At 35.7% G+C, this 10,984-nt stretch overlaps 1 protein-coding gene across 1 annotated transcript; it reads right to left on the bottom strand.

Annotated features, from left to right (window-relative positions):
- Positions 1 to 1,413: 1,413 nt before the first annotated feature.
- On the bottom strand, positions 1,414 to 10,013 carry LOC111370579 (probable ubiquitin-conjugating enzyme E2 24). Its single transcript, XM_022992366.1, has 9 exons — positions 9,504 to 10,013; positions 6,977 to 7,764; positions 4,842 to 6,309; positions 4,331 to 4,468; positions 3,454 to 3,870; positions 3,309 to 3,372; positions 2,559 to 2,698; positions 2,120 to 2,431; positions 1,414 to 1,848 (listed from the first exon to the last, which is right to left on the bottom strand). Exons 3-9 carry the CDS (start codon positions 6,264 to 6,266, stop codon positions 1,603 to 1,605), a joined length of 2,742 nt encoding a protein of 913 aa, XP_022848134.1. The 5' UTR covers positions 6,267 to 6,309; positions 6,977 to 7,764; positions 9,504 to 10,013; the 3' UTR covers positions 1,414 to 1,602.
- Positions 10,014 to 10,984: the final 971 nt, after the last annotated feature.

Below are 10,984 nucleotides of genomic sequence, written 5' to 3' on the forward strand. Positions count from 1 at the left end.
CTAAATAGAAACGACTAGGGAAAATGGATGATGGAGAAATACAGTGCTTGAAACCAATTCAACTGAGGCCATATATCTTTTAAAGATGCAGGCATAATATAGAATCTCAATAGAGTTTTTCCGGAAGATTGTCTCTGCTTGCTTCAACAAGTCAACATCGAGATCTTGCAAACTTTGACACAGAAATAGTTGTGCAGACCACTTTGTATAGTTGGAAGCTCCAACAGTCTCCATTAATTCATTACTTGTAGCTGACACAGTTGGGTTGGCCTTTGTTAGGGTCCATTAGTTAATTTTGTATCTCCATTTTTACGCCCCCAACCAAGGAATATCTAAAATTGAAATCACACAATTTATTGTCTTTTATTGATAAAGAATATATTTCATTACACCATATCTTACTATGAAGACCAAATGTCTTCTATAGTACAGTGCAAGCCACACAACACTAAGAGCTACAGACTGTGGCCCTGGAAATGCCATCGGTCCAGGGCTTGGCATAACTAGGACCGATGTGGCCATGATAAAGTAGCATAATTTTCATTTTTTTGGGGGTGGGGAATAATGTTGGAGTACAAGGGAGAATTCTTCCAGAATACTCATCTAAGGTAGACTTCACGTGAATAAAATATTCTAAAAAAATACCATCCACCCCCCCCCCCCCCCCCCCCCCCCCCCCCCCCCTCGCTCCCCCAATCATGTGTATTCTGGAGGGGTTCCAAAAGTCTTGGAGGGAAATAACTGCTAGGCAATGTACAATTACTACACAGGCAGCACTTGTATGACTATTTTCTTCTTTATTTATTTATTTTTGCCAACCAATGGAAAATGGACCTCTTGCACAAACCATGTCAAACTCCACCAGTACATATAGCATCTCTTATACTCTAAAACAGACATAATACTTACCCTCAACAGGAGAAAATCTTCGATGGACGTGATCGCAATGTCCTATATGGTGCCACCACCCAATGGAGAGCCGCCATAACATCGGGTGGTCCATTCTCACCCAACGAGGTGGAGCTACTTCGAGACTTTATTTTTTCTCTCTTTCCACCTCAAGTCCCAAGATGAACTCATTTCATTGGGTGAAAGTGGGCCACCCAATGTGGTGGCGACTCTCCATTGGGCGGTTGCACCAAAGTTTTTTCTCCCTCAACACATTAACATTTTTTATTCTTCTAACACACGTCAAGAGATTAATAGTTTTCGCAAGTGGATATTTTGCAAATGACAATGTCATTCTTAAATGTAGGCAAAGGTTACCGAATCTAGTCCACATTTGCCTAATATTAATACCACTGTCCTGAAATGCTCCAATCAGCTTAGCAAAGAAGAGCTTTCCGAGCATGATCGGAGCTTTCTTTTTGATTCTCATGATCTTTGATGATGAAATCTTAGGGTTGGGTTCCATTATCAAGAATTTACTTCCTCACCAAAATTTTATTATTATCTTTCATTGATACAGAAATAATTACGTGACTCAATATCTTACAATGAACACTAAATGTCTCCTTTCACGCAGAATTGATTGCAAGCCATACAGAACTAATAGTTTGATATTGTACATATGAAAATGTTGTTCTTACGTATTGGCAGATGTTACTGAAGCTTGTCCAACATTTGGCTACAATCAACACCATTGTCAGAAAATGCTTCCACCAGCTTAGGAAAGAGCTTCCTGAGCATGATCTTGAACCCCGTAGAGCTTCCATTTTGATATTCCTGTTTGGTTTTACTGTCTCCGAATGGATAACCTATTGGAGCTCCTTCCATATATGCATTACAAGCCAATAGAATATTCTTGCATCGTCCCTTAAAGTGCTCCTTCACAAGTTCCTCGAAATGCTGCAACATTTGATTCAAATTAAAAGGACGTTTCAAATATTTGTCCAACAGCATGCAGAACATAATGTAACATTATTATGATGTAAACAAAAAGCCATTCCTTAACATCTATATACATGTGTTATTGTGTGTTTGTCAAGAAAATTGACATATATCACAATTACAGTACGCAATGTCTAAATTAGCAACATAATAAGAAATTAAATTGTGAGTAAGGTACGTGCTCCAAGCCATACCATTGCCAGAATTAAGTATACTCGAACTAATTTACCTTTGGTGGTTTCCGTAGAAGGTACATCATGGATCTACAGCTGTCAAGAAAAGCATTTTCATTGTAGCTAATTGAGTTCTTCTCACCCTCAGCTTTGCCAATCAGTGAATCATATCCAGCCTCATTAAAATAAGGCTTTTCATTAAGTACAAGGGCCTGGAGGGAGAGGAGAACTTGAAGAATTGTGGAGGATCCCGGATTCCAAACTTCAGTGCCGGAACCTGTCCACGTATTGAGGATACTGAGACAGACCTTCCCCGATTCGTATAAGTTGGGATTGATGCGAAGTCCTCCAGAATTATAGTGCACCATCTGCACATATTTCATATTAACTAACGTTTACATCATCTAAATCACAAATTTCATCTGCACTCGATTTTTCTGAAATGCTTCTTTTTAACATCAATTACATACCCAACATCTAGAAAAGCCTACTTACAGGTGGCTCATTAGGATATTGTGGGGGTAGACATATGTCAAAGAGAAACAGTCCATCATGATATGGAGTTCCAGGTGCACCTACAATTGCCGCTCGAAGCAGATCCATTCTATCCTCATAGATGCGGACATAGATCGTTCCTGTAAAATTATGATTATTTATTTTTTTTTATTTTTTTTTATAGAAATAGCAAAAATGAGAAATACAAATATAAAAATCTGCCATTGTTGTGATAATTAAATGATAATACAGTTGACTTGGAAGGTATTTGTTACACTTGCAGTTGCCGATAATTTCTGAGAATATAACATCTATGAATCACCAAATTAAGGCCCTATTTGGTATAAATTAAAATAAAAATTTTAATCTAAGTTAATCTAAGTTAAAGTCAACAATTAATATTAATTACATATTTCATGGGATCCACAACTTTTCAACCACATATTTCATCCACTTTTATCAAAATCTAGTAAATATCCAATTTTAATCCGAGCAAAAGAGGGGCTAAACATTTTTAAACCAATCTATCTATTGTTTAGAACCAAGAGTTCACACATAAATTTGAGCTTGTGTTTGGTTCTTGTAGAGGTTTTCTAGCAACATGATTCTAACCTTGGTTTATTTACTTTCAACTTCCACACTAATGTAGGGACAAGCCAATACATGTACAGTTACACCAACACATGTACTTTTTCGAAATGCATATTTGTACCATTACATAATGGTAAAGTCAATAACATATTTTCTCACCGGGAATATCTTTCTTCAAAATGCTCCATTCTTGGTGAACCTTCTTAAGCCAGCCTCTTTTCATCTGTACAAAAACCAAAATTCAACCAACTGCTGGACTAGCAAACTGATCCACTGTTTTAAGAACATAGATTCCATATCTAACCTGAGGAGATTGCAGGACCCCCATACCAGATCCATCAACAAAGTGGTGGTCTGAGACACCATGAACCATATCAAACTGCCTAAAAAGTTCTGGAAGCTTGCTTCCAGATGGCAAGATGATTTCCTCATTAGCTTCTCTGGGTCTTGGCTCTGAAGTCATTCTTCCATAAATCTCTGAATCATCATCTACCAGTGGTTCATCAACAGTGTGCACATTGCAAAGTTCGAGAGCTTCCTCCTCATTGGGTATACCGAGTTTTTGACCATCTCCTGATGCACGTTTGTATCCACAAACAACAGATGAACCCAAAGACCCCAATAGGCTTGAAGTGATACTAGTGAAAACCCCAATAGCGACTTGAGAAAGGGAATATGAACTAGAGTCCTTTAAATTGTTATAGTTCAAATCCAACACATCCTGGCAGTTACATTTAAATTTAGTACCTACAACCATTTACTAAAAACTGAACCACGCATTATATACACCTATTACCAATAACTGATGTGGCCATGATTTGATGTTCCCTCTAAATTGTTAGATTGTTATTATGACAACTCAGGGTTGGGTTCCATCATTAGGAATTATTTCCTCATAAAAAATTTCAAATATGAACTCAACTTCAAAGGCCAAGTCATCACTCAGATAGAATTTATTAATTATGTGGGAAATTTATTGTCGGGCTAATACAACAGAGTCTACATATACTATCAATGTCTATCAACAGTTCTTTTAGTGGAAAGTAAAAAGTTTGCTTCTTGCTACTTTCAGTAACCCTGTTCCAATTTTTTTGAACTCTTTACCAAATTGCTACGAGTTATTGTCTCACTTCAGGAATAATTCAATTCTTCACAGTTTAAGAGAGGCAGAATTATGTCACCTTTCCTTTCTGGCCCACAAGTTGGTTCCCTTGTGCTGCAATGTCCCCATTTGATTGCTGAGTATTTTCATCGTTTAGCATAGAAGTGGCAGCTGTGTCGTCAAATTTATCAACCCGATATATCTCATATGGTGCGACCTATGATATTTTTGAGTAATCAACAAGAGTATTTAAAACAGTTAGTAGACATGTATTTTTGAAACAAATGAGAACAATGAAGTAGAAGATTGAAAGGTAAAATCATTTTCCACAAAGGGGTGAAAAAGGTCAGAGGGCCAATACTATGTTCTTCATAAATAGGCAAGAAATAAAAACAACCAAACCAAACCCAACCCAATCCCCCTCCACCCACCCACACACATACGACATTCAAAATGATAACCAAATATAAAATGTCAGATTGTAAATGACTAATCAACAACCATTAAATCTTTTAAATAATTGCAATACTTCATTTAGAGTTCAACTAAAAGAGGATAAATTTCAAGAAAAACATAAGATAGGTGCATACCTTGCTAGTGGCACCAGTAGCCCATTTCACTTCAATAGCCCCATCTTTGAAGCCAACTACTAAACCAATATGAGATAAAAAGTTGCTCTCCGTGTAATTATTCTGATCTTCGCCATTATCATTAACCTTAAGATGAGACTCTTCACACAAACATATTTTAGAGATTGTGTGGTTATTGAAACAGTTTTCATCTGCTAGATCCAAAATTATACTCCTTTGCATTCTAAATACTGCATCCCCCAGAGAGTATGAGTATTCCGGGTGCTCAACCAATTCATAAGCACTCACAATCTCCTCTATTTCTTTGTCCCCAAAAGCAGAGGAATTACACCATTTTACCTTCACTGTCCGTTCTTTTGAGTCCACACTTCTCACAACACCCCATCTTTGGGCACATGAAACATTTGAATCATCACATGTTCCCTTTTCCATAACAAATGTATCAGTCCAAAAATCATGAATATCAACAATATTCACAGGTAACAGAGAATGTGACTCTAGCCCCACCGATTGGCTGCCATCCTGCCACTGGACATCAATTTTAGTCCTTGTCTGAACAATAACAGAAATTTCCTGAAAATCAGGACGGGGGTTGTTTCTCAGAGGTATATTTTTTGATATCTCATGTCCTCTGACCAGCCCGGTGGAAAATGCATGTGTAAAAATCTGCTCCACTGGTAGAACACACCAATCACCAAGCTGCCAGTTTGCATGGGGAAAACAGGACAACAACGTTAAATTTTTTGAATCCTGTAAACATGGGGGAGCAGACCATTTCTCACCATTGATGGCAGCACAGCCGAGCCAGTCAACATATACGAGTCCAGCATCGACATTGCAGACAGTGCCTTGTTTTTTTTTGTTATTTCGTGGAGGGCATAACCAAATGACTGATTTGGAAACAGAAGGGAGCTCAACTTGAACTTTCTGTCCTGGGTAGAAAGGGTATTGCGAATCTTCAAGTGCATCAGGAGAAATGACAATGATCTTTTCTGGACCAATTGTCATTAATTCACTCTTTGTACCGTCATCAAATAGGACCGTGATACTATCAACTATCTTTTCTACTTTCCCAAGCCATGCCCCATTAACTACATAATCTCCAACTGAAATGGAACGTATTTTCTGAAGATTTTTGGAACTTACATTGTGTATTTTTCTTCCATAGATATTTTCCAAGTCCACTGTTAATCCGACATTGATCACCTTTCCCATTTGGCCCAATGGGTCCGATGCTAAGCAAACTATGTCCCCATGCATGAATGGCCTCTCAAACAAGAGGAAATCATCAATTTTTTCAATGGTTTCCTCAAGACTAGAGAAAATAGTACAGGCCTGTCCACCATACAGAGACTCAATGTCATCGTGATCCTCAGAACTGTCGCTCTCGCTGAGACTGTCGAAATCACTGTCTAGCAAATCCATAATGCTGATACTAGATAGTACTTGTTTAGTTATAATTTTACTTCTGCAAATTCAAAACAAACGATTTTATTACCAAAAAATGAAGTACAGGAGACTAAGATTGTTGAAATAGAAGAAGGATGGCATCTAAATAATGTTCTCACTCTTGCCTTACACAAAAATGTATATCCTCTGTGACATTCCTCTCTAAAAGACCTAATTATCACCCTAGAAGTTAGCAGTGAAATGACAATCATCTGTAGATTGAAGCTTGAGTGTAGATAACATATACTAGAACATGAATTATAATAATTGCAGATGAAGTATGGGAGACGAAGATTGTTTAAATAGAAATAGTATGCCATCAAAATAGTGTTCACACTTGTGCCTTGCTAAAGAATCTGTTTCCTCTACAATGTTTGTCTCTAAGAGACCAAAGTATCACCCTATAATTTAGCAAGTGAAATAAAAGTCACTTATAGGTTGAAGCTAGAGAATAGATAACATTTACTAGAACGTGAATAAGGTAATTGTGTCATTACTGTTGGCTATTTCATTTACTAATATGAGAATTAGAGTTCAATTGAAATGACCCAAATCAACACCAATCATCAAGCCAAATTGCTTCACATAAACAAGCATGGACCAAGTATGATTGTTTTCCTGATGAAGCTAACTAAACACAAAAAGAAGCATAATAAAATAGTAATGAAAATAGTAGAGAGGCGTACCGCTTGGGTTATGCTTTAGTCGAGACTGAGTAATTCAGACTGCACAATAACTAGAAAGTTGCAACTCTAGTTGCAACTGGAATCAGTAGCCTTGCCAAAAAGAGGAAAAAAAATAAAAATCCGAGGGCAAACAGTGAAGTCTCTCTGTTTATGTTCCAAATATTTTCATAGTCTTATTATCTCCACAAATGGAGTTTAAATGCCAAAGGAGATTTGCCCACTAAAGGGATAAACGGAGTCTTATTCAAGACTCCAAAATGCCAAAGGAGATTTGCCCAAAAATGGACCAAAAAAAGGGTCCTGGTAGAAATTCCAAGTTAGATATCACCAACTGGAGCTAAGCCCTCAAAGTCTGTATTCCTGACTGTTCTTATAAGTCAAGACCTTAAAATTGTCGAACCATCCTCAGCTAGCAAGGCCAACTGGAGGAACTTCAAATTTGCCAAAGAAGATTTGCCCTGAACCGATATTACATGGACATATATTGCTAAAGGCTTGAAGCAAATTTTTCTTTATTTCAGAAATCAAATATGTATTGCCAAAGGAGATGTGCCCGAGTATAGCTGACTTTTAAGCTCGGCTCCACCCAATGCCAAAGGAAGGAGACTTGCTACAGAGAAAGAGCTTCAACTGAGAATGAGTATAGCCGAGCCACCGGAAACAACACTGAATCTGATTATTATGTCCCGCAGCTAGAGTTCAATGAAGCTTTGTTATAGATCACCACTCTTCCTAAGTCAGAAAATTGTTGTTGCCAGTTTTAAATGTCCGTGGAACCTGCATACACACTGGCCATTGAAGAGAGAGTGACTATAAAGCAATGTATAACAGAGAGAGAAACAAGGCATACATTTGGATAATAGTGTACGAAAAGAAGAAAAAACAGTGTTCCCAAAATTTATACAATTTTCGTTTTATCATTAGTCAGTGGAAGCAATCATCATATCAAGTCGTAACTAGTAAATAATCAAGTATTTGTCATTTGGTTGCTTCAAGATTTCATACAGTATATTCTGAAGAAAAGGTATAAAATTGTGAATCAAATCAGGTGAACAGAAAACTTTCCAATAATAACAGGAAAACCAATATAATTTTCTAGTATTATTACAATTTCTTGCAAATGAAAGCTATAAAGCAGCATACAAAAAAAAAAAATAATAATAATAAATAAATAAATAAAAAAGTTTTTGCAGAAGATGCCTGAGGAACTTCTTTGTAATAATTTCTCATGTAAAATTTTTTCTAACTAAAAAATTAAAGAGGAATCATGTGTAACTGTAAACTGAGAATATTTGATAACATGAACTTCAACCCTGCTTCATTTTCATTCCTTGCATTAATGAAGATCATTTTGATTAGATTGTAAATGTTAAGGCAAATAAATTTCAGAAACTCAGAGTTCATCTTTTACTCATTTCCCCTTGATAGTCCATTGCTGCATAACAAACATGCACTACAGGTTCAAACTGCAATAACTATCTACTGGGTTTCATTTAAGCAGCCTAGGAACAATAGAAAAGAGGATCTTGCACACTGGATCATTCAAGAATACAAAATTACGATTTTCGACACCCTTTTCTTACGTGCAGTTCCCCTCTTTGTGATATCATAATTAACAGAACATGCATACTTTCAAGTGCAAAGAGCACCTAATGTTCAGGTAGGTAATGCAACAGGGAAGCATATCAAAATCTTGATGAGATAATATCAATCATGTATCTGAAAAGAAGAGTTCTCTTTGAACTCTAGCATTTTCTTCATGAGCATCTCTATTTCATTCTCCTTGTTTTCGCCTGATCTCTTACTGGTCACGTGCTCAGCCCATCAAGACCTCAACTAAAAGTGATCGAACACTCCGATTATGGTTCTATCATCTAAATGATCTAGCTGAAGGTCATTTGGATACTAAACAAAAAACTCTGATATTTCTTTTTAGCATCTTCTTAAAACACAACAATCACCTAGAATAAATTTGGTATTTCCTTGAAAGACAGAAATAGATGTCACGTATGTGTTTGAGAAAGATTCAAATTCAACCCAATTAAATTGTCTACTTACCTAGACCTCCTGCAAAAATGAAAAGAAAATCCATTCCCATGGCTCTTTTCTCTTTTTGCTAGATCTTTCCTGTAGCTTCTAAGTTATAAATTTTACATCAAATAAAACCCTAAAGATGATGATGAAGACAAAGAATTGGATGCTGCTATTGGAATGGGGGGAAAAATCTTTCCTACTAGCATATTATTAGAATCCGAATAATAAGACTCTATGCCCCCTAAATCCTGAGGCAGCCAGAAATTAAACTCAATTCAAAATTCCTAGGCAAATAAAATCTCCATAAACTGCAATTGGAGACAACAAGCACACACATATATAAACTTAACATATGCAAACACGAATCATCTTAGTATATCATAACTAAGACTAAAAAGGAACAAGGCCAAGTTAACAACCAAAAACCCCCAAAAAACTGAAAAATCTTGGGATGAAATAAAAAAGAACAAAATTGCAGAATAAAGAACCGTACCAGTTGATAACCTCCATCTCCATAATCTGCTGATCAACTGAATCAAGCCCCGGAATATGAAAAAAAGAAAACACCGCACTCACCTTTTTCCTCAAAGTTTCCTGCAATTTCTTGGGTTATATCCTAGAAAAGGGACAAAAAAAAAAAAAAAAAAAATACTGAAATTGATGATCACTGGAAGCAAGGAAAGGAAAGATTATGGAAACTCAGAGAGGCCAACACGAAGCTCTCCATATCCAACCCTTCCATCTATTTTCAAAGTTCTCAAACATCGCAAAGGGGTTCTTTTTCTCTTCTTTTGTTTGTTTGATACCAAAAAAAAAAAAACTAAGACGCACAGCTCTCTTGTTTCTATTTTGTTACTGTCAACTTAATTTTCAGTGTGTCGTGTGCTGTTAGGAGGTTAGCGAATGGTATATAAATGGTTCTATGTTCTGTATCCACAGGGATATACCATAGAATCTCTCCTGTATTTTTCTGTTTTTCATTCTTTCCGAGGACGTTGACACACCATTTTGAAAAAGCATAAAACTTGAAATGGTTTCATATTCATGGCCTTTTCCTAAATAAATAAATAAATAAATAAATAAATATATATATATATATATATATATATATATATATAAAGAGAGAGGAAAAAATGAAATTGACTAAAGTACCTTAAAAATTTCTAAATTCCCAGATGGATCCTAAAATTCTTTCTTCTTTTCCTGAATTCTAAAATTCATTTATTTCACTCATTGAAGGGAATTTTGAATAGCAAATTGTATAAAATCTCTAATTTGATGTGTAAAATGACAAGTTTTGTTAGTCAAATATTGAATTTAGTAGATATATGTCGCAATAGCCAATCAAATCTTAAATTTTCTATGCAAAAGTTGAGTATGCTAAACAAATTTTGACTTTGCTTGGCTACCTAATTTCAAACGTGGATACTTTTTGATTTACAATCCTGGATTGCACTCTATTTTTTTCGTTGAACTCTAAATTCATTATCTTTTCAATGTTATATTATTTGCGCAATCAACACTTGTATAACAAAAGTTGTACAATAATTTCGTCACGTGAAGGTTTCTCATTTTTACTTCTTTTGATATTTTATATGCGAACTTCATTTTTTTTACATCAATCATGATAAGCTCAATATGGTCCAAAATTTCAAGATCCTGCAATTTCAAGATTCTATAAAATTTTAGAGCTTCACAAGATTCTGACATTTCACAACATTTCAAGATTCTCTAAATTATGTGATTACATTAATATTGAATTTAGGAGAATCTCCGTATATTGTGAAATTCTCAAATTTAGTATAATTTCAAAATTTGGCGAATCTTGAAATGTTGTGAAATGTTGAAATATTGTGAAATCTCGAGTTTCATTGAAACTTTAAACTGTAAAATCTTGATTTTTTTCATAAGATTGAGTGTATGTAGTGTGTATATTGCTTTTATAGGTTAAGCATTGTAATTGAAAACGGTTGA

The sequence above is a fragment of the Olea europaea genome, chromosome 21 (assembly GCF_002742605.1).
Source record: "Olea europaea var. sylvestris chromosome 21, O_europaea_v1, whole genome shotgun sequence".
Lineage (NCBI taxonomy): Eukaryota > Viridiplantae > Streptophyta > Magnoliopsida > Lamiales > Oleaceae > Olea > Olea europaea.